Source organism: Ambystoma mexicanum, chromosome 3q (assembly GCF_040938575.1).
Source record: "Ambystoma mexicanum isolate Mex_15411 chromosome 3q, UKY_AmexF1_1, whole genome shotgun sequence".
In the NCBI taxonomy this organism is placed as follows: domain Eukaryota; kingdom Metazoa; phylum Chordata; class Amphibia; order Caudata; family Ambystomatidae; genus Ambystoma; species Ambystoma mexicanum.
In genome coordinates, this window is record NC_090926.1 from 1858954 (window position 1) to 1883167 (window position 24214).

Genomic DNA, 24214 nt, shown 5'->3' on the forward strand with positions numbered 1-24214 from the left:
CTACGTGCTCTGGCATGGACTGGACTGGTGAACTTGGGCCACGATCATCGTATCCCTGTGTGTCTGTTGGAGCACTACGGCCAGGTGTTTCAGGATCCCCAGAGTCACTGCATGATGCCAGGGGGACATTGCTGGGCTCCGGGGTGTGGACTGTGGGATAAAACTCCTCCTCGCACGCCCCACATATGGATAAAGGACTGTCCACATTCTCCTGGGGGCCCATAGCTGCCACCTCCCCAGCAATACTAGACTCTGCCGACGTTGGGGTGGCCATTGTGGCAGGCGCCGATGCAGGGAGGGATTGGGGTGGTGCATCCTCCACTGACCTTTCGGGAGCCGGGGTGGGTGTTTTGGTCCGGGCTGGAATGCGGCAGACCCTGGCACTGCCCATGGAGGTGGTTGGACGGCTTGTCTGGGGCTTGCTGCTGTCATGATCAGTGCCTGTGGGGGTAGAAGAGAGGGACAACATGAGTGATTGTATGATGCCCTAATAGCATTGATGGCTGCATTCACATTTCAGTCATTTGGGGTTTGTGGCCTTATGGGTGTAGCAACAGCACGCAGGTGTCGGACTGACTCATCCTGCCCTGGTATTGTGCAGTCTGGCTCACACACTGCCGAACCTGCAGCACAGTGTGCATGATGGTATGTGCAAATTAGTGATGTGCGTTATGTACTTGCACTTGGCCCTTGAATGCGTGGCAGTTGGCTCTGCATTATTTGGATTGGGGGAAGGCAGCATGAGAAGGTGCCTTTGACGGGCCTTGGGGGACTATACATCATGTAAATGCATTTGGCAGTGTTGACTTTGGAAACTCACCTCCATCGCCAGATGACGTAGCCCCGCACTCCATATCGCCGACGCCCTCAATTGATTCCGTCCCGATCAGTGAAGCGCATGTCTCCTCCCATGGCTCCAGTCTCAATACGGAACTTGGGCCCCCTCCAGTCTGCATTGCCTTACTCCGGTTGGCGGAGAGGAGGCTCCGCACCCACATCCGCAAATCATCCCACCGGTTGCGGCAGTCCTTGGGAGTGCGGGGGGTGATGCCTACTGCACTCACCCTTTGGGCGGTTTGTACCCAGATGTTTTTCTTGCGGATTATTGACTCTCGCCGCATGTTGGAGCTGAAAACAACATCTGCGTGCTCCGCGAGGTAGTCAACCATTGCCTGCAGCTCTTCTGGGCTGAATCTCCTCTTGCGGAGCCGGTCCTCAGACTTCTTTGGGGCTTTAGGCATTGGTCCGGGGTGTGTGGTCCTTTCACGAACTTCGGATTGCTCCCAAGGGTGCTGCCTGAAGAGGATGGCAATGGATTGTGTTTTTAAAGATGGCTGCTGCGCTCCTTCCCATTCCTTTGCGATGACGAAATTTCCGGTTCCGTTGTTTTGCGGTGACCGTAATTTACGGGATCCATAAATTACGGTCACCGTTATTTACAGACGCTGCTGCTTCCAAGGCGGTGTTGTAATGTATGTGTCGCAGCATGCCGGTAGGGGGTTTTGCGGGTCATTTAGCGGCATGGCGCTAGGTACTTTTCCGGCATGGCGAAAAGCGCATGTCCGCGGGGTCGTAATCGGCCGCAATTAGCGGTCTGTCACCAGGCCGGTGTCGTACTTTCCACCATGCCGGAAAGTACCTGTACTTACCTCCTAGCTCGGAATGAGGGCCTCTGTCTTTTTGTAAAACCCTCGGGTGATAACCCTGGTTAGAATAAAATGGTGAACCAGAAACTGAAACCTTTGAAGTGTTGTTATAACTGAATTCGGGTAACAACATAAAATATACCCAACTCATCCCTAGTTTCAGATAGCACTTCATGCACTTCTCTAGCTCTTGATTGGCACACTCTACCTGTACATCTGTTTATGGATGGTAACTAAAAGAGTTGGATAAGATGCAAGCTACCGTGCCTCGCTCTTGTACAGAGGAATGAATGTCTCCTTCCCGCTGCATGTTTTCTTAAAGAGTGCAGAAAGATCCATAAAACAGAATGCACCAGCCAGACCCAAAAGAGATTTAAAAACTGCACAGCCCGATACTTAGTTAAAGCAAGTTTATTTTCTTTTTTGCTCTATTTAACTCATTTCAAATAGTTGTAACACTGACCAATACGTATTTCAAAGGTACAGTGCTCCTTGTCAATGTATTATGGGTCCCAATCACAACATTTCTAATGATTCCGCATGCCCTTTAAAATAGAGAAAAAAGATACTTAAAATGTTCTTCATTGAGTAATAATTACAAACATAGATTTGACACACGTTCTCAAAAACATAATAAATAAACCAACTACAAATAAACAAATAAACTTGCCAAATCAATACATATTATCATATTCTTTCCACAATTCATCTGTTAAATTCAAATGTCTCACTTACTCAGAGCAACAAAGCATCAGATTGATCATTATTTTCCAGAAAATAAAAAATCTTGAAAATAGGACTCATAGCATACGTTCCAGAAAAGTTTGAAATTATCTGTTTTAATAAAATAACTGACTGGCTCAGAGCAAAGCAAAAACAAAGAGGTGATGGCTGGAAGGTTTAGAATGAATCTTAAGCACTGGCATTGCTCTGGGCAACCCTCCAGACTATCGTTCTTCGCCTGCCAAGCCATTACAGAAGGCCACAGTCCATCCACCAATCAATTTTGCGAAGTGTTTCCAACAACTTGAAATGGGACAGTTCCAGCTTCCTGATGAAATCTGAGTTCTCAGACGCTTCTCATTCACACATGTCTCCACTAACACCAGCCAAGCCTCTTGTGCACCAAACACGCCCCTACTCTGTGTACCTCTCTAACCCACCTTTTGGGGTATTTTCCCTGCTGAACCCTGACAGTACCACCCCCATGCGGCCCTGTCCCAGGGCCTAGCTTTGTGGCCTCTGACTAATCTACTACAACCTCAGCAACTTCCCAGGATCTGTCTTCTGGTCCATAACCCTTCCATCTACTAAATATTGCGGTTTCCCAAGAGCCACCCTAGAATCCAAGATCGCCTGCACTTCATACTCTTCTCCCAGTCCCTCCATAGCCACTGGGCCTGGAGTCACTGCAATCTAGTTTCTTTTATACATGGCTTTGTGGTAAAGAGGCATGCATTTATCAGCTGTGGGATTAGCCTACTAAATGGAGGGGCCTTTGTTGATAGCCACACAGTCCTATCTATACACCAGGCTGACCCCAACACATTGTATTTAGATGAATAACCTATAGGTAGTATAGATTGAATTACAGGTAAGTATGTAAGGGTAACATTAGACCCAGGCACTGTACGTAGGCCTTGGAGATTGCTTTCATTAGAAATGAATTCATATTTTATCAATTTGCATAGCAGCCATAGAAGCTGGCTGCACATTGCAAACTGCACGTCCCCAGGATCATGTTGCAAGAGATGAGCAGCCTGTGATACTTTAGAGGCCAGGAAGCGAAGCTCATGGGTGCTAGGGAATGCAGAGAATGCACAAACATTTTATAATTCGGCATATTAGTTTATGAAATGGGTCTGCTGATGGTTTCAAAGTGTCCTATGGTGGTTTCAAATTTCCCCTTAGCGCATCTCAGCCTGTGAAGTAGTCTGAAGAGTTCCTAGGATGCAACATTACACTGGTAACTTGTCAACAGTTCAAGGCTCTTGTAGTGTCATGATCGGTTGTGTTCCCATGAGAAACAGATGGATATGACTGGGGCAGATGAATAAAGATCCACTGGTCATCTCAAATGTCTCCATGTTTTGGCACTATGATGTGGGAACCGAATGGCTGGACTGTGAAATCACAGTAGGGGCCATCAATGGTGTGGAAAGGTTTGCAGGACCCAATCATTTCAAGATAATGGGGGTCATTCCGAGTAGGGCGGTAAGGGTTAACGGTCACTGGTAACGAGACCGGTGGCGTTAAACCCTTACCGCCCTATTCCGAGTTCCCTTTGCGGGTTGGTACTTAACACCTGCTTTTTGCAGGCGTTAAAAAACCAACCCGCAAAGGGACCTAGGAGCTAATTACGGCACCGTAAATTACGGTGCCGTAATTAGCGCCTTCCCCATTCCCATTGAGCCCTATGGGCCAAAAATGGGAATGGGGAAGGGCCCATGGTGAATGGGGAATTACCGTCCCCGCCAACCTTGGAATGGGGCGGTAATTCCGCCATTCACCATGGCGGAGTCGGAAAAATAACGGCATCAACCAAGGTGCTAATAGCGCCTTGGTTAACGCCAGGGTCGGAATGAGGCCCAATGTATGTCCTGCTATAGGGTAACTATGCAACTTCGCCAATCAGCTTCACATAGAAGACTATCCTAATGTTGCAATATGAATTGATGCTAATTAGATTGTATGATTATAAAAGCTTTAGTTTTCTGGGGCTTATCTTTGATAGAGCTTTTCATGCAGTTCTGTTCTGATTTCTGTTTGAATTTTGCTTTACCAGCTGTATCTGAGCCCAGAATAAATTGTGTTACTTCTTGCCTGGAGTACATTCCTTTTTGGACCACTTTTGTAATTTTTACTGGTGAGTTCTGAGGCGACCCGCAGTAAGCTTCAAGAGATTAACATGGAATGTTGGGTGAATCTTCAAACTATTTGGCAGTCTCAATTTCACAGTCACTGGAGACATTACTCTTTCAATTTCGAAGAGGTCAATGAATCAAGGGCTGAATTTATTCCTCCCTTTCAAGGCGATATTTCTTGTAGATAACCAAACTGAATCTCCTACCTTGTAACTCAGTGCTCACATGCACCTTAAATCAGCACGTTTCTTATAATCTACCTTGCTCCTTTGTAAAGCTTCTACAGCTTTTTCAAATTCTCTCTCATGACCTTATGTCTACTCTTCACATCAGGGACCTGAACCTCATCGAAATTCACCTCTCGAACAAAACGAGGATGAAACCCCTGATTTAAAAAAAAACAGTGACATGGAGGTGGAATTATTTGCAGTGTTGTTATAACAGAATTAACCAGCCATATTAAATCTCCCCAGCCCTCCCTGACATCAAATAGCACCGCAAATATTTTTCTAGTTCTTGATTAATCCTCTGAGTCTGTCCATTGGCTTCAGGGTGATAACTCATGGTCAATTTAATGTCTATTCCCAGCTCCTTACAGAAGACTTGCCAGACCTTAGAAAAAAATTGGGTTGCCCTGTCTGAGATTACTTGGCTAGGCAAACCATGGGGTCGAACTATATTCTGCAAAAAACCTGTTCTAAAAAATGGCTATTGCAGCCGTCTTAATTTGCATGAAATGACCCATTTTGGTTTGGATATCCACTATCTCTAGTATGCTCGCACACCCCTTGACCTCAGGAAAATCCACAATGTAATCCATGGAGACTGTTTGCCAAGGGCACTGAGGAATCGTTAATGGAACCAGAAGACTTGCTGCTTTTCTGTTCTCTGTTTTGACACGTACACAAGTCTCAAACGTTCAGACAAAAATCAACATATCTTCTTACCGCCCCACCCACAAACATTCTCGTCGTAAGAGCTTGAGAGTCTTTCCATAACCTAGATGACCCTCAAACTAAGAGTCATGACATTGGGCCTCATTACAACTTTTCCGGTCCGGAATGCAGTGATTCCGCGGCGGCGGTAATAAAGTCTCCACGTCCGCAAGGTTGCGGAAAGACCGGCCGATTACGTGCTGCCGGTCACGTGCACTACACGGACATGGAAACGGTGTAATCGTCGCCAGGGAAACACCCACGAAAATGGACATAGCAGCGCCACAAGTGGCGTAAAAACCATGTCCGCCGCCGTCGACACGGACCCGGAAGCGGAAATACCATGATCGCCAAAACCCGAAACAGAGAGGCGGCCATCATATAAAGCCCAATCCATTGCCATCCAGAGTCAGCACAAGCAGATTCCACACAGTGAGAAGCCAAAAAGTACCACCAGCATGTCTGCCAGGATTCCAACCCAGAGGCAACACAAACAGCGCTTTAGTGAGGCGGAGCTAACAGTTTTGGTGGACCATATAGTGCAGCATGCTGAGATGCTGTTCAGTGCTGATGAACGGCGTGCTATACAGCAGCGCAGGAAAGAAGTGTGGGCGGAAGCAGCACGCAAGTGCACTGCTGTGGGCGTGACTGTGAGGAGCATCAAGGACTGCCACAAGAGGTGGGACGATCTCAGGCTGAGGGTGCGGAACCTGATCTCCACACACCGCCAATGCAGCAGTGGAACAGGTGGAGGGCCCCCTTCCCCACTGAGGCTGCAAACATGGAAGGAGCGCTGCAGCATTGTCCTCCACCTTGAGGGCTTCCATGGGATCGGGGATGCTGAGGCAGGAGTGAGCCCACCTGCAGATGCTGGTAAGTGGGCAAATATGAATGCCATATGAGTACATGTTGAGACCAGGAGTGGCCCGGAGGACCCATTAACAACCCCCCTCAGCCAGTGCATGAGTGGCCCAAAGGACCCATTAACAACCCCCCCAGCCAGTGCATGAGTGGCCCAAAGGTCCCATTAACAACCCCCCCAGCCAGTGCATGAGTGGCCCAAAGGACCCATTAACGACCCCCTCCCCAGCCAGTGCATGAGTGGGCCAAAGGACACAATCATGATCCAGATGACTATCCACATCACTACAATACATGTCCGTCGACAAGCATATGCATGTAAATGCTACTGTTAACTGATCAACCTGTCTGATGCATGTGATGAACTCATCAGGCACCACCACACAACTAATTGCATGCCCTCTGTGTCCCCACAGCCATATCAAGTGACAGTGACACTGCACAACTGCCCAGGCAATCAGCTCCTGCACGCGTGCAAGCCAGCGCCCCTGCCCAGGAGGATGCTGCCCGCATTTCTGCATCTCTGCCCCCAGTAGCATCTGCTACACATGTGCCGGCCACCATCACCAACATCTCCACGCTGCCTGATGCAACACAGGTGCCACAGGCACCCATCATGCCTATACAACCCACCACAGAAAGTATCTGCACTGCAGAGGAGGCAGCATGTAGCGACAACAGTGCCCCGGCACTGCAGTCTGATACAGGTTCACAGGCGGAGGTGCCCACCCTGGATGACTTGGCATCATTCCATGAGCGGGAGTTCGGCCCCACATCACTCCACAGTCCGATGAGGTCATTTACCCCCTCAATGGCTGAGCTCAATTCCCACATGCAGCGGATGGAGGAGCAGCAGGCTACCCTAACCCGGCTGGTGGAAAGACAGCTTGAGGAATCCAGGCTGCAGAGGGAGTGCTACAGCACATCCGTACGTCGACTCTCAAGGTCCATTGGACGCTTCACCAGCACAATAGTGACCCTGGCACGCCATGTGCGGGAGGGCAATGACAACACTTCGAGGATTGTTGAGTCCATGTTGATTGGCCAACAGGCACATCTTGCACATTTGCCAACAATCCCAGCTTCAGTGCCATCTACTACTACCACCCCATCCAGCTCCACCTCTACCAGTCCACGGAGGGGCTCGAGTCGGCTAACAGGGCCCTCGGGCAAGGATGCACAAGCGCCGAAGCGCACTTGGAAATGATGGCATGTGTGTCAGGCACCGCAGGACACATGGGGACTAGAAGGGTGTGAGGGGGTGGGTACGTTTGCTTGGTGGGAGCGGTCCATTAGGGGGTTTGTGTATTGGGGCCTAGTTGGGGGTGGTATGTTTAGGTGGTGGCGGAGGTCCATTAGGGGGTTTGTGTATTGGGGCCTGGTTGGGGGTGGGTACATTTGGATGCTGGGAGAGGTCCATTAGGGGGTTTGTGTATTGGAGCCTGGTTGGGGGTGGGTACATTTGGGTGGTGGGAGAGGTCCATTAGGGGGTTTGTGTATTGGGGCCTGGTTGGGGGTGGGTACGTTTGGGTGGTGGGTGGGCACGGATGTACAGCTTCCCTAACCATTGCACCTCCATCCCTGTTGTAATGTCATGAATATATCATCATTTGAAAAAACACATTCATGAGTGGACATCCATCATTTCATTTGCAGTACAGCAATTTATTTACTGGCATCGCCATATCCATGCAATGCTGTGAATGTGCAGTCTCTCAAAAGTAAATGCGAATCAGTGCATCCCGTGCTCGTTGGCCATCTAGTGGACCCCCAAGGAGGAGGTTGAGCCATCCCATCCCCATCCCCGTCTCCATCTCCATCTCCATCCCCATCTTCATCATCTGCGTCTGGGGGCATCGGAATGTTCCTGCGCAAGCACAGATTGTGCAGCATGGCAAAAACAAGCGTAATTTTACCCGTCTTCACTGGGCTGTACAGCAGTGATTCCGCCAGATCTGCTCAAACAGCGGAACCGGGCCTTCAGTAGTCCATATGTCCTCTCAATCGTGCCACTTGTGCGGACTTGTGCCCTGTTGTACGCCTCTTCATGCCTGTTCCTTGGCCTCCGTACATGGGATGTAGATGTGGGGGACATGTCAGTGTTTGTTGTATCACGTCTTCATCATATGCAGTGCAATCTTGTGTCATTGTTCATTCATGCATATGTGGCATGCAGTTGTTGGACCGGTGGGTGATTTCCATTCTTTGATCATTGTAGTGGACTTGGCAACTGGACATTGACCAACGCATTGGTGTGCATGTGTACTTTGCCCTGCGGGTGACATTGGCTGGTAAGTATGGCATTGTGCAGTGATGTGCACACATGGCAGAGTCAATCAGTCGACTGTGATGATGTAGTCGATGCAGGATGTCTCATGTGCAGGCATCATGTGCATTGGGAGGGCAGTGCTACATATTGTGGGTGGGGGTATGCGGTGGCTCTAGGTGTATGTGCCAGGAGAAGTATAGGCTGTGTGTGTCATGTGGCAGGGTGTGTACGGGCACACTGTGGCCACCTGTCATGTGTTGCTTTGTGATGTTTGGGTTGTGCTGTCTATTCAGTTAATGGGCGGGGGGTGATGCATGTGCAGTCGCAGCAGCCCACTCACATTGCTCATTGCCCTGGACACACACCCACATCCCTTCCACAGGGCCGATGCATTGGTAGCTGTACTCACCCAATAGCTATGTGCTTTGTCCAGCATAGCATTCCATGTCCCGTGGCAATGAGGAATTCTGCAGTACCATTGAGTCATGTGTTGAGCCCGGGAAACGTGCACAGCAATGTGTTATCACTTATGTGGCATCACATACCATCTGTACATTCAGTGAGTGGTACTGTTTCCTATTGCGGAACACCATCTCGATTGCACGTGGTACTGTCAGCTCGATGTGGGTACAGTCGACTGCACCTATGCAATTTGGCATGCCTGCAAAGGTATGGAAGGCCAACTTGGTGGCAATGACCTGGGGAAGGGTACTGGGTAGGGCAATCTGTTCAGACACATGGCGCAACAGGACATCCAGTACCTGTACCAGGATTTCAGAGAAACAGGGTTGTGATATGCCGTGCAGCTCACCAACTGTGTGTTGATAGGTACCGGTGCCAAGTAAATGCAGTACAGACACAACCTTCAGGGGGGGGGGCAATGGGGGTGTCTATGTGGCTGCTGATGTCGTCCTCTATCATGGTGGTGATGTACAGGATTGTTGGACGGTCCAGCCGGTATAATGTGTGGATCTGTCCTGGGGTAAAGTTCCAGGGTGAGGCCCCGATGCTTGGTATTGTAGGCTGCCTGCGGGGTGGTGCCGGCTGGACAATGGGGTCTGCCATGGGTGCAGGTTTAGCTGGTTGCCACCTGCCCCTCCTACGCCTCCGCCTCCTCCTCTGCACCATTACTGCCATCATGTGCAGTGCTGCCTGTTGGTTGAGTAGGCCCAGTCCCAATGCTACTAGAGCTGCTGCCTGCATGGTTCAGTTGTGAATTGGCCTGGGTGTGGCCCTTTTGTAGGCTCCCAGTGGCCTGCTGGGTCCAGCTGGGCTGATTTGGTGCACCTGTGCCCTGATTCAGGTCACCAGGCACTGTTTAACGTCATGTTCGCAGTGGCGGCAGTACCGCCACCGTGGTCACGATTTTAGCACCATTTTTGTGGTGGTGTTTCCATGTCCATGCTACTTGTGATGCTCGCAGTGTTTCGTATGGCCGGTAACAGAGGGGTTTCCATGCAGGCGAAGTTTACGGGTGCTTACACTCTGCGGTGGCGGTTTATGGTGGTGCTATTTCCGGGTCCGCAGGTCATAATTTGGCGGTCGTGGAAACGGTGCTGGTATGGTTATACCGGCAGCGTTAAGTCTGGATCGGTGTACTTGTAATGAAAAATATAAAGAGTATTTAAAAATATAAAATGTCTTAAGAAAATATACAAAGTCTATACAGTGCACCATTTTAAAACTATTTCTAAAGACCTTACTTGCAAGACAACCTGGCCAGGTTGTCTCAAGGTCCTTGCTGCTGGTCTCAATGTTTCTCCTTCTCTGTGCTCTTGTGTGGATGCACCTCTGTGGCAGGTGACAGCAGCAGACAGCAGCAAGTAGCAGCAGACAGCAGCCGGCAGGCATGGAGGCCCCCAAAGTCTTAATTGGGCTGGGCTGCTTGGCAAGATGCAGCCCAGCACTCACTTGCAGCATGGGGGGTACGGTACCCCACAGCACTTAACCTGGCCCACCTACAAGGAAGGTGGCCCTTATTTTTTAAATAAAGCCCCGGGAGGGCTTAAACACATTTAAGGCGTTCCCCAGCTATGGGGAGCGCCAGTAATTGGATGTGCCCGGGTCTTGTGGCCACCTGGGAGCAGCAACAATATTTACAGCGCTCCCCTAACAAGGGGAGCGCCATCATAAAGGCCCTCTAACCCTGTTGAAAGGTTTCTCCAACTGTCACTGGCGCTCTGCTCCGCTCGCGCCAGTGACTGTTTTTTTTCTTTTCAGAGTAAAGGGGCCCTCGCGTGCACACACACGAGGGTCGCTTACTCTAATCTTTTTTTTATTTCCTGATCCCTGGCAAGGCTCTCCCACCGGGATCTGACTTTTCTTTTATCATTATTGGGATCCCAGGCGTGACTTCACGCACCGGTGGTCTTTTCTTTGATTCCCCCTGGCCGGGGGTTACATTAGTGTTGATGTGTGCTACAGCCACTAATCTATGCAAAGGGGCTGGACAGTGTATCTTTTGCACTGCTGTCCAGCCCGAATGAGATGTGCAGGTCAGCAGGGGACCTACGTAGTTCTCAAACATGCTCAAATAAATGTGACACATTCTCTGTGCTTTTGTATTTGCGCTTGATTTTGAGAATCTGTCCTGCAGTGTTTTTGGTTTTTATTTTGGCAAAGAGTGAACATAAGAAGCAGTGCAGTTGTTGACAGCCAGGTACAAAAGTGGGGCTGCTTTCCTCTTTCGCGTCTCCTTCCAAGTAGTGACTATGTTCATTATTGTTGTCTGGAGAATAATCATGTACACCCAAAGAACTTTAAGGAAACATTGTTTTCTCACTCTTAAATCAGACATCTGCGTGAAGTGGGTAGCCCTGGAATCTCAAACATTATCATTTCAAAGTGTTTTGTGCAGGTAGCTGATTCAGTGTTATATGGTGTGCAGGAGAACATATACATTACATATGAAAATCTACTCACTGCAAAGCCCTCTTTCTGTCCTCTGCCACAGAGAGAATTCACTAATAATACAGACCTCTCTTGCATGGTTTTTCCTTTTTAGATATGTCTAATTATACTTCACATTTTAGGTTTTCTGGAATGTACGTATTGTGTATTTTTTAATGTGGTAATTTATCTTCTACCGCCTACTACACGCCATGGGCTTTGGAGGGATCCCCCACACCTTAAATGGGGTTATTGTTTTTCCAAGAACACAATATTCAAGTAAGATGAGGTCAATTGTATTTGATTCCTTGGGGAGTCACTAGGGGGGTCATTTAAGATTAGCTTTGTCACTGTGGCTCTTTAATGTACAGCCCACTTGCTGACGTGGGATCTAGATTCACATCCTACTTTCGATCCATACCCACAGATTGTTCAGAATGCCAATAAATGACATCAAATGTGACCTTATCTCGGCATTGATCCACTTGTGGATGTCGAATAACTACCACTCTGAACCAATGGTATGCAACCTGGGGCTCTCCTGATATTTTTTGACGACTCACATGACCCCTCACCATTAACTATGCTGGCTAGGACATGATGAGTGGTGTAGTTCAAATCATCAGGAGAGCCAACGTTTGCAGAACTCTTCTCTAAGTGGTGGGATAGGCGAAATTCGACTTCTGGGGGCTCACTCAACCTTCTCATTTTCAAAGGGTGCAAGTCCCTTGATAATCCACCAAGTCCCGTTGATGATGCAAAAGAACATTGGGTTTCTCTTCGACTCCCAATCTTCGTGTATCCTGCAACTCAATGCTGTAACTTACCGTCACCTTTTAAAAATGATCCTCCCTTATTTAACACTGAGCATGGAATCTAACTAGGGCAAGTCATAAACCTGTCCCCGCACGATCACTGCAGCAGCCTGTAACCTCGAGAGAACAAGAAAACCATCAAGCAACTTCTTCTGAATAAGGCTGATGCTTAGCCTTCACCCCGATGACCACGTCACCATGCGACGCTTATAACACTTAGCGACACTGGCGTAACGGGGCCCCGTAGTCCAGGGGGCCCCATGCTGCCCATGCCCAGCAAGGGGGTGGGGGGCAGTGGCAGGGCCCCCTCAGCAGGTCTTGCAGGGGGAGCGGGCACATGTTGTGTTTCTAAAGACTCTCAAAGACTACTGGAATATCAGAGCAGAGTATCTTTTAGACTCTTTTGCCCACTACCTAGTCCCCAGAACCTCCCTCGTAATGAACCGCCAGCCTGATAACCAAAGAAAATCAAGATCTGGAAACTGTTGACTTAAGGTCCATGACTATGGAACATGCGAACACTTGACTTAAAAAGGGATCCTTGGAAAACGCCTTCTGAAAAACACCTTTCTCTATGACCTCAAACCAAAACACATATTGAACAAAGGAGAAAGTGTTAACAGGTTAGCAAACAACATTAAGGAAGGTTGGCACTTGGCAGGTGTGAGGTGATTAAACCTCATTTGGAAGGTGGTATTGATAAAGATGTTTATCAAAAAGGTAGTTTTCATATATAACCCTTAAAAGTATTTTAGACCCTGCCAGATGCAAGAGGCAACTCAGGGGGCGGCCTGCAGAAGGCAGTTGGCAGAATGGAACAGCTAAGGAAGTGCTTTTTTTTAGAGCAGGGGCGGTGGGGCGTTGGGGGGGGGGTGTTCATTGTAGGAAAGGGGTAGGCGGGGAGTGGGGCAGCTCAGAAAGTGAGGTTGTGGGAAGGAAGAGGGAGGCAGGGATCCAGTGATAAAGCAACAAATGGAGGTCTGGCAGAGGGGGGGGCATCAAGCAATATCCAATGAAGCTTGTAATCAGGAAACAAAGCCTGCGTCCCGAATGGCTGGTGTCATAACCCCTGTGCTGATTAAAATGTCTTATTTTAGTGGACACGCCCTTAACCAATCGTCTTGCGTAAGCTAAGCACTATATACAATGTTGCAGGGATAATTTCAGGTATTTCTCTACCTGTGAAAAAAACTCAGTTTTTTTCCCATCCACCCTTTGTGCTTTCACCTCCCTTGCCCTCCTGAAGTGATCACCTTTGCATGGCGATGCTGCACAAATCACCATTAAAGTAAAACGCAAAGATATGTTTCTGAGTGGATGACTCTATAATTGCCTGTGGAGAAGCTTTGTCATCTGGAATCAACTGACCCAGTGTGGAAAGAATTCACGTTTATTCATGCTGTTTATCGCCCATGTAATATTTCGGCTATGTCTAAAGTAATGGTACTTTTCATTATACTTTTTTGTTGTTGAGCTTTTATTAATTGTGTAGAGCCTGGTACCACCACTTCCGTGTAATTTGTTTCGGCCATTTGAAATATATAATATATAAAGACCTGCCCACCAACTCCTCAGTAACTGTAGCATTTTCTAACTTTTAGGCGCGAGCTGCCGAGACGAACCCAAGAATGAAGTGCTTCTGCTGCTCCTACTGGTGGCAGGTGAGTAAGGGAGGGCGCTATCACACGGATCTCAGATGTGCTCTACCTGCCCCTTCGCACTGGAATGCAGGCCTCCACTTTATTTGACTCCATTAACCCTATCCCTGGCCTGTCCCTGCCTGGCTCCCTTTCCCCAGGGGCGTAGGAACTAGGGGAGACAAAGGGGCATATTCCCACCTCAGTGATTGAAGCAGGTGTCCCACGTGTCCCTTAGACACGCGTGAGAAGGCCATCCAATCCTGTTTTTCCTTTTTGGATTCTGGGACTTGTAGTTTTTTCTGCCACATTTGAAATCTAGGAAATCTTTCAGTACCATAATTCCAAGTACGAACAGGACTGGATGGCCTTCTGACACTTGGCTGCCGGAAATTTGAGAGCCCTGTCTTTAAGTTGGATGAGACATTGGGGGTCATTCTGAGTTGGGCGGTAAGGGTTAACAGACACCGGTAAGGATGCCGGTGCCGGTAAACCCTTACTGCCCAATTCCGAGGACCCTTAGCGGAAACCGCAAAGGACGTGTGGTCAGACCACACATCCTTAGCGGGTCCCATTAAGGGACCTTGGAGTTAATAACTGTACCGCAGTTTGCACTACTGTTATTAGCACTTTCCCCATTCCCATTGAGCCTTATGGGGGCTCAAATGGGAATGGGGAATAGTTTACTGAATGGGGATTTACAGTGTCCTCCAGGGTCGTAATAGCACCATGGCTGCCTCCAATCTCGGAATAACCCCCATTGAGTGAGGGCTCTATTAAAGGGCATGGTCAGATGGAGGGCGGAGGGCTGGCAGTTTAGACAAGAGCCACCTGGTCCAAACAATAGCCTTTAAGGGCGTGGGGGTGGCGGGCAGCTTTTTTGTGTCACTCGTCCTGGTGCCAGGTGGGGTCTTGCTTGCATCCAGTAGGCAATATGTCACTTAAAGCAAGGGCACCCTCAGTATGTCACATGATACAACTAGAGATGCTTGAAATAGCTGTGCATTTTATTGTTATGCATGATGTGAATACAAGTTGGATTCTAACAAAACGCACATTGGTTAAGCCAATAGCTTTGGCTTTTATGTAGGTCTAAAGGTAGACTGGAAAGCCCCAGTCTAAGTGGGACAGATAGGCTGGGAATTCCTGCACCCAAAAACGGAAATAGACTAAATGGCAAAGCTGCATTATTAACAATCCACATAAAGCAGGGACAGCAGTAAGCTCACAAGTCTCAAGAGCTCTCAGAAGTTGCCATAGAGAACAACAAATTATAAATAAAAAACATGCCACTACTGATGTTATACTACAATCTTGGTTACAAAAACCTACAGGGTTGAGGGATTGGTTAAGGGAATAGACATTAGATATGGGTTAGTCTTCTAATTGGTTATTGTATATCTAGTGGCTCCACCTGGGACCATCCCTAAATTGATAAAGGTAAAAAGACATCATCTCTACAATGTGATTGTCCAGTGCAACATGTACTGGGTGGCATAACATTGAGAGTTTCGATTGGTTGGCATCTACCTCACCAACCTTGAGCACTTGACAGATCAACAACACATGAGCCAAAATAGGAGACCGGTGAAGAAGGTCCATGGACTGTTTTCATTCAATTAAAGAAGACACCATCCCTTAGCCCTAGGCCATGAGCCAGGGTGCTTAGCTTTGTACTTGGCCTTGCCAGGCGCCTCTGATCAGGGAATTTGTGGGCAGTCGATGCCGGTGCCTATCAGTGTCTGGAACTAGTGAATAGACAGTGTCTTCGAGTTATAGGTCATGTGTGAGAAGACCATGTTTTTAATCATTTTACCCTGCATTTATTGAGCTTTTAGCTAATTTGAGCGCAAGCGGTATTACATTCTCAACCACTGGGGACTTAGTCAATCTGTCCCTTGTATGATTTTAAGCTTATAATTGATTGGCACCTCGCATTCAAAGGCTGTTTGTTCCTTACTTAATCTAAGAGAAATATGTCTTACACCTTGGGAATTGTTATCTTGTGTTCCTTCCTGAACCATTCAAGTACTCTTTAATGTCTCTGTAACCTTGGAAAGGGGCACAGATCTGTATTTCAGTGAAGTTAACAAGTGGAGCTTCCCTGCTACCTCAAGGCTGCCCATTCAGTTCAATGCAGTTATGCCATCCATTTTATAAAAGATAGCTGCTTATTACTATTACATTTCTACGTTAGCAAGCTATATACATATGTTGTTTGTGTTGCATTTCAGCATATGCATTGCTTATGATATGTTCTTTGTGTCTTTATGGTGCAAGCAATATTCTTAGTAAGCAAATGTATTGGAGGGCAAGGGAATATCTTCATAAGTACTGTGATGAAACTGTATTCTACAAAAATAGTAGCATGTTTGGTGTATGGTGCTGAAATATGGGGTTGCTATTTTAAAAATGAAATTGAGAAATTTGAAGCAAAAATGTTAAAATTTGTATTGAGGATGCCCAAAAATCTGTCATATGAGTTCCTACTTTTAGAATGCAATATGAATAGTATCTATAGCCGCATCCAATTAATGACTGTTATGCTATATGTCAAATTGACTAGACTCAACAACGACACATTTGCAGTAAAACTAATGGAACAATTTAGATGTGGTGAGAATATTGCTGCATTCCTAACATTATATAGATGGAGAACGGATTACCTTAAATGGATCGAGAAAGATATGTTCAGTTGGTTACTGCTTACTATTGGTCAAGTAAAAAGAAAAAATGAAAATAATGATAGAAGAACTTAACTACGATCAAAGAATAGTCAATCTGGCCACCAAATCAAATAGTAGATTCTTTCTCGATCATCTAACATTAAGAGAAAGGAAACCCTCTTATCAAAATGCTTATCATGATTGTAATACCATCAGGTGGTATCTGAAGTTCAAATTTAATATATGTAATGTATTAATTATACTCGTAGCAAAGACTGATATCCCAAAAGAACTCAGATATTGTAGATTATGTGGATAAACACACTAGAAACTGCTTATCACATATTATGTGAATGTGAAAGTCTGACTGGTTTACGTAATTCTCATCTCATGAAATATAATAATATGTATAAATGTAACACTATAGATATATGGCAAAGATTACTTGAAGGGCATGACGCGAACTTGATATTTTATATGATGAAGTTTTATGCGACTATCTTAGATATTTTAACTGAGCTATCAAATGGAATGATGTGTTTTAATACAAAAATGTATATTATATATGATGGATTTTACACTTTACATGATTGATATGCAAAACGTTTTAATGTTATAAGCATATTATTAATAAATAAATATTCTTAGTGTGTAAATGCACGTATGACCTAATGTTCGTATTTCTTCATGGTCAGTATATATCTGCTTCATGTTTAGCGTATGCATGTATGTTTCTATCGTAATTCGGGTTCTTCTCATCATCTTTAGCTCACATTGATTCCGTCATTGGCTGTATATCTTTGGGGTAAAGGTGAATGGCTGTCTCAGTGAATAGTATTTATATCCTTTACCATGTTGGGGCAAGGGAGGGACAGTTGCCATGAATGACGTATTCAGCTGTCTCTCAACATTCCCCCTTCTTTCCGAGTCCTCGGCCACACCCTCATTCTTGTCCTCCTCCGTGTAAGATACCTTGGGTATCTATACTTTAGTTACCTACCTCATGTCACCTGCACATCTCATGTGTTCGTCCACACTCCAGATCATATAGCAGCACTCCCCATCCAGTTTGCAATATACCCATCTTCCAATATAATTACGAGAGTCCTGGGGATAAGTACATTGTGATCCTTGAGGGATGATAGGGCTTTCTCTTACGTGGATATGATGTAGATTATCAGTTTGTGTAGATTTGTGTATTTGAGCATCCACGTGTATCACTATTCTCATTACCACTGCCATTCTTGCAGTATTTTCACACTGGTTTATTGCTATCCTCAAGGTGCAGAATCCTAGTAGTACTAATACCAGTATGGCTATTAGTATTTTTAATGTATTAGCCAGCAAGCAGGGGATCCAGGAGAACAGATAAGAAGGCCAGTCATCATTTAAAATGTCCTTCACCTCCTCATTCATTTTTGTGTGTAGATCTGTTAACAGGGTTATGGCCTCTGTGAGAGTCCCATTTTCCTTATTGTGGGCGGATCGGTATGTGCAGCAAGATGGGACCATTTTTCCACATACACCACCCTCCATGGTTGTTATCAGATCAAGGATATACCTCTTCTGGAGGATCAGGAGTCGTATTGCCTTCAGCTCCTCCTTTATGGCATAAAGCCCCTCACTGTTGTGTTAATTGTTTTCAACAACTCCCACCTTGTGATTTGCAGCCATTTCACATTTGCAGCGACCTGCACTCGTAGAGGAAAATAGCAGAGAAAATTACTGCTGTTTTGCTCAACAATTTGTGTACATCTGGTATGTCGTCATATGCATCCTCTGATTTTGCTGAGAAATAGTTTTCCCTTTTCTTATGAGTAAAAGTAAGAGACCTCTTCAAACTCAGGTGTGCATTCATCTTGGGGAAGTTAGCAATTTGTATGTCTCTTTGGGTAACTACAGGAGCTGGTGTGCCTACCATTCCTAAAGTCCTCCCCAATTCGGAGACAGTTTCATATAAGCTCTTGAACCACAGGCCCAACAATTGTCCTTTAGTACTGCTGTTTCCACTTCCATTCTGGGTAAATTATTATTTTATTTTTCACCATTTGTTTTCCCCCACCTTTACTGCTCTTGTATTTCTTATACATAAATAAATAAATAAATAAATAAATAAGGAAGCGTTCGTCACCGAGAGTGTGTGTAGTGGGCCTGCTTCATCCACTATCCACGTGAGCATTTTGATATATTTATCCCAGTCCTTTTGTTATGTTATATTATCCATTTTGTACACAAGTACAGCACAATTTATGCCAAAAGGCAGCGTGGAGCTAAAAAAGACTTCCAAAGCAGAAAGCAGCAGCTAGGCAGGCGCAAACTATCAAAACAGCAGGGTTTTTAAAGAACAATGAAACGGCAGATGAACAACAGTGGACTGCAGAGCAAGCAGCAGGGCGTTCCAAGGTTTGGTGGACGCCACTGAAAAAACCTGGCCACCAATCCAAACATATCGGAAACTAGGGACAGAAATAAGAAATTGGTTCCTAGAAGAAGATGACAGTGCACATAGAGGCAGAAGTTAAGTGTATATATTCAGGCCCCACACCATGAAAGGCCCTGTGGACTAAGCACAAAGATTTAAAATGCATGCGCTTGGCCACAGGAAGCCAGTGAGGAGCAAAAATAATCGGAGAGATGTGATCCCCAACAGGGGTGCCAGTGGGCAGCCATGCTGCAGAATTCTGGTGGATCTGCAGACGTTGTAACAAAAAAGCAGGTTGCGCCAAGTAAAGGGAATTAAAATAGTCGATACAACTTAATACTAAGGCTGCGACTACAGGTGAATGGAGGTGCTGAGGGATAAACCATATAATCTTTGTCAGGATCTTCAGCTGGAAGTGAACTGACTGGCAAACTTTGCCAATCTGAGCTGCCATAGAAAGTGACTCAGAGAGTTTGACACCTACGCTTGTAACTGTGGACACAGGTGCAGGAAGAGAGCCAAAGGACGAGGGCCAGAAAGAGGAAGTCCACAGAGAGGACAATGAAACAGGACCCACCATCATCACCTCTGACTTTCCCCCATTCAATTTGAGCCAATTATCGCTCATCCAGCTCCCCATGGCACGCAGGCAGTCCTTCAACTGAGCTGCATGGGAAGGATGGGCCAGATCAAGATGAACAATGATCTGGGCATTGTCCGCATAAGAATAACAGCGGAAACCGTGGGAGCGGATGAGCGCAACAAGGGGCTGGATGTAGATGTTAAACAGTGTGGGGCAAAGGGCAGAGCCTTGTGGAACACTGCATACCAAAGAAGATGGTGCAGAGCAAAAGGGAGGGAGAGATAGAGACTAGGAGCGGTTATAGAGAAAAGAACAAAACCAGGACAGGATCACACCAGAAGTCCCGGCCACAGAGAGCCAACTGAGCAGGATGGAGTCGTTGATGGTGTCAAAAGCAGCCGAAAAATCTAAAAGAATCAGTGCTGCCACTCCACCCTGATCAGAAATACATGCCAGGTCATCCATCACAGACACAAGTACGGTTTTGGTGCCCCACCCTGGCCGGAACCCCAATTGAAATGCATCAAAAAGACCTGTATCTTTGCAAAACTTGCCTAGCACTGGAGCAACCAGAGACTACAACAGCTTCATGAGGAAAGAGAGGAGCGATATCTGGCGGAAATTAGCTGGACTTGATGGATCTAATGAGGGCTTTTTAAGCAGGGAACTGACCAGGGCACGTTTAAGCTTAGCAGGGATCTCACCGATCGAACAGGAAAGATTGATAGTGAGGCAACATTAAAGACAATCAAAGGCAACATTTCTTTCACAATGTTAAGAGAGATAGCATCAGTAGGCGATGCAGATTTCATTGTTATCTGTGGCAGATAGAATGACCATAGAAGAGAAAGAAAGAAAAGACTCCCAAGTGGGAGGGGGATCAGCCGAAAGCAAAAAAGTCAACAGAAGATATGGGGTAGGCTGGGGGACCACAGGCTCGTTAGTCCTAAGCCCAGACTGAACAATATCTTTGCAAATATTCACAAATTTCACCTTAGAGGACAGAGAGCGGACCACATTAAATAGTTCTTTAGGTTGGTTGATAGCATTCTCAATACTATTGGTAAATAAATTGTGCTTAGCCCCACTAATGGCCCCATGATATGATATGATATGATATGATATGATATGATATGATATGGCATTTATAACGCGCCTATACACAAGTGATTCAAGGCACGACGAGGCAAGGGAGGGGGAAACAGGGGAAGACAGACAACGATCCTACTAAGCCAGGTGTCATTCAGATCACGCAAGTGCAAGGGGGGGGAAGGAAGAGAAGTGCAGGGGGGAAGTGGAAGAGGAAAGTGCAGTACATGGGATAAGAACAATAAATAAATAAACAATAAATAAACAATAAAAAAAGTGCGGCCAGCAGGTGGCAAGTGAAAGGGTAAGTGCAGATGTCCAGTGTCAAGTGCAGGAAGTGGGACCGTAGGGATACAGAAAACAGTCACCAAGTGCAGGGGTTGTCAGGAACCGACTGGCAGGGGAGTGGATCTGGGCCAGAGAATCAGAGGGTGGCCAGGTAACCAGTGCCCCTTTTTCGGGCCTCCAAAGTATTCTACATTTTAGCAGGCCTAAGAGGCATTTTAAGGCCTTTTTTGGGCTGCCAACATTTTCTGGACTTTCAGGGGTGTATGGTGATAGCACAGAGAGAGACCCTGTCAGAGGGGGCATAAGAAGAGCGCCACTTCCGTTTGGCTTGTCTGCGCTTAAGGCACAGCTGTTTAATATAATTGTTAAACCAGGGCTCTGAGGGCCGTCCACGGACTCTAATGCATTTTAGAGGAGCTAAAAATTAGCTGTAGTGGAGAATATCTGAGATAAGGAGATCTAGAACAGGGGATTTTGCCCACAGATCATTAATATGAGAAGCAATAGAGGACGGTCAACCGACCGCCAGTTGCATTTAGTTATATTTTGATTACGAGATACAGATATACAATCGGCAATCGGCAAACTTATATGTAAAAGGGATGGCATTCATCATTTACTTTACGGACAACCACTCGTGGTCGCTCTGTAAGCACTTCTGCCTTACAACTGATCACCCAGTCGATCCATCCTTCCTGGGTAAATATGTGTCCTCTTATGGCCTCTTTCCCAACACCCTGGGATTTCTTTTCCCCTTTTGTCATTACAGTTTAGAAATGGGTGCTCTTCCGTTATTACTTCCCCTCTTTTCGGGCCTGATAAAATATATATCGTATTATTTTGTGTTCTTTGTTAACATCGCTTGTGGTGGATACTGCTTTTATGCAATTATCCACCCGTGGGGCATCTTCCTTCATTATCCAAAACATTGAGGCCTTCCTGACTTAAAACTTGTCATTCATGTTGCGAGATACGTCAGGCAGTGTGCTAAATTCACAGGTATTTCTGTGGCTACAAATGTTCTGGAAACGCTCATTGAGTACTGAATGAGAGAATACCAAAAACAGCTCTCCTCAGATGCTCCTCTCCCCACTTGGCTCATGTGGTTATACCACCAGATATGATCAGCACAGGGCATATAGCTATTCACATCTATGGAGTCTTCCTTAAGACTGCGTTTCACTCTTTTTATTTGAGCATTCATCCTACGAATGTTTTCTCTATTGAGGCTATGGATGCATTTTGATAAGCTATTTTGGTGACTGCTGTTTGCTTCTAGTAGCTGACCTTATGTGCACCTTTGTCGCCCTTCTTCACCGTCAGATTCAGGGAGTTGCGGCAGGGGATTCCCTCCTTTGTAGAGTTTGATGTTGCCAAGGTGCTTCTTTGCACCTTCACCCCAGTGGGCATCACCTCCTCTACAATTTGCGGACCTTCACAATGTGGCTTATGCCAGCTCTGTGTAAAGTTCGTAATGAGTATTCGATCACCGGGGTATAAAAATAGGGGTTCAAGCACTGTTATGGAATACATTTGTTAATTGTCTTCATCAGTCTTCCTTGACTTCCCCTGCCGTGCATGAAGCTGTTGAGACATAAAAGCAACACTCGCGATCATAGCAGTCAAGTAATCATGCACTTAATTTCCAAGTACATTAGACATGCTATAAGCATCATTTTGCAGTTGTGTGGGAGCTATATGCCTGCAGCGTCCAGACACCAGCTTGTGAGGAGTCAGCTGATAGTCTGAGCCAGGTTGATTGCATAATGCGAATAGGGCTAAGGGTAAACAATGGAGCCATCCTTTTTTCAGAGTCACCTTTAGTTTGGCAATGCTTTCTTTGAGGAGGCCATTGAGGTGCTCACAAACTCTGAACTCTGTTTGCCTACGGGCGATCAGCGGAAGAGAATTTGTGCTTAGTACCCAATAGGATTGTGTTGTGCTCAAAGACTTTATTTACAAAATGCGGTCCATTATTAGACCAGAGTACTTTGCCTACTCTCCACCTTGGGAAGACCTCATGTACGAGGAACTTCGCAGTACATGTGGCCTTGATCCATTGAGAGAAAGGACACATGGCTACTAGCATAAATCTGTAGCGTTTAGAAACTTGGAGCATATCCACATAGTCAATGTGCAAATGCTGGAAGGGTCCAGTAGCATGGGGTATTGCTTCTCTCACCATTTGCAGTGTGTGCCCTGCAGTGTATTGTTGACAGGCCAAACCATTTACAATGAAGGAAGCAACATGCTCCACTAGATTAGGTACAAACCATTCTTCCGAGATTAAAGCTGCAAGACTCTCTCATGTTTTATGTGCTGGGTAATGTAGTTGATCTAATGCTACATTACATAATCCAAGGGGCATATCTGGTTTTCCGGTGCTATCCTGCCACCACATTGCATCTGTGGAGTCAATGAGCACACCCTTCTCTTGCACAACTCTTGTTCCTCTGGTTGGGCTTATCACTGTAACTCAATGATTTGGGCTATGAGCAATGCATTTAAGCCTTCTTTCATGACTGTATTTCGTGCATGTGTGTATTTATTGGGTACTGTGTCAAATTCTGATATTTCAGGAAAATATGCTGCTTTTTTGGCTTCTAAGTCGGTGGCCTCATTGCAGCAAGAAATTAAATCTGTGCCTTTAGTATGCGCAGTGCATTTCACCATGGTGATGGCTGATGGTAGCTGTAGTGCATTTATGAGCCTGTCCAATAATGGCACATGTTGCACTGGTCTGCCATCTGTGCATAAGAAGCCACGCCTCTTCCAACATGACAGTGCTTCGTGTACTGTTGACATCACGTAGACGGAGTCAGAATATACTGTTACTTCCACATACTCATGCATTTCAAGTGCCAAAATGAGCGCTACCAATTCTGCTGCTTGTGATGAGAAATGCAAAGGCAATCTTGCACTCGCCACTGTCTCAAAGCTGCCATTCAGTTTTGCTTTTACCACTATGGTCTGCCATGTGCCTTGCACCTCTGCTCTGGTCAATCGACGATGTCGCATCAATGACGAAGACTTCTCCCCCCAGGGTATTTTCTTTAACATGTGGTATCTCATCTTGATATTCAGTATATTTGCTGCAATCATGTACGCAGTCTCCTTCTTCTACTGGCTCTGCTATGAATCTTGCTGGGTTCACTATTCTGCACCTGACAATTTTGATCACTGGATTCGATATGATCCCTTCATACCCATATGCTCTCTGTGTGGTCAATGTGCTTTTAGGTTTTTCAAG

The 24214-nt window shown here is 46.2% G+C and overlaps 1 protein-coding gene across 1 annotated transcript in view; it reads left to right on the forward strand.

Annotated features, from left to right (window-relative positions):
* LOC138582004 (sperm-associated antigen 4 protein-like) overlaps window positions 1–24214 on the forward strand; it is a 381361-nt gene that overhangs the window by 127344 nt on the left and 229803 nt on the right. Inside the window, exon 4 of the mRNA XM_069652897.1 lies at window positions 13881–13940. Coding sequence (XP_069508998.1) covers window positions 13881–13940 — 60 coding nt within the window. The remainder of the gene's footprint in view (window positions 1–13880; window positions 13941–24214) is intronic.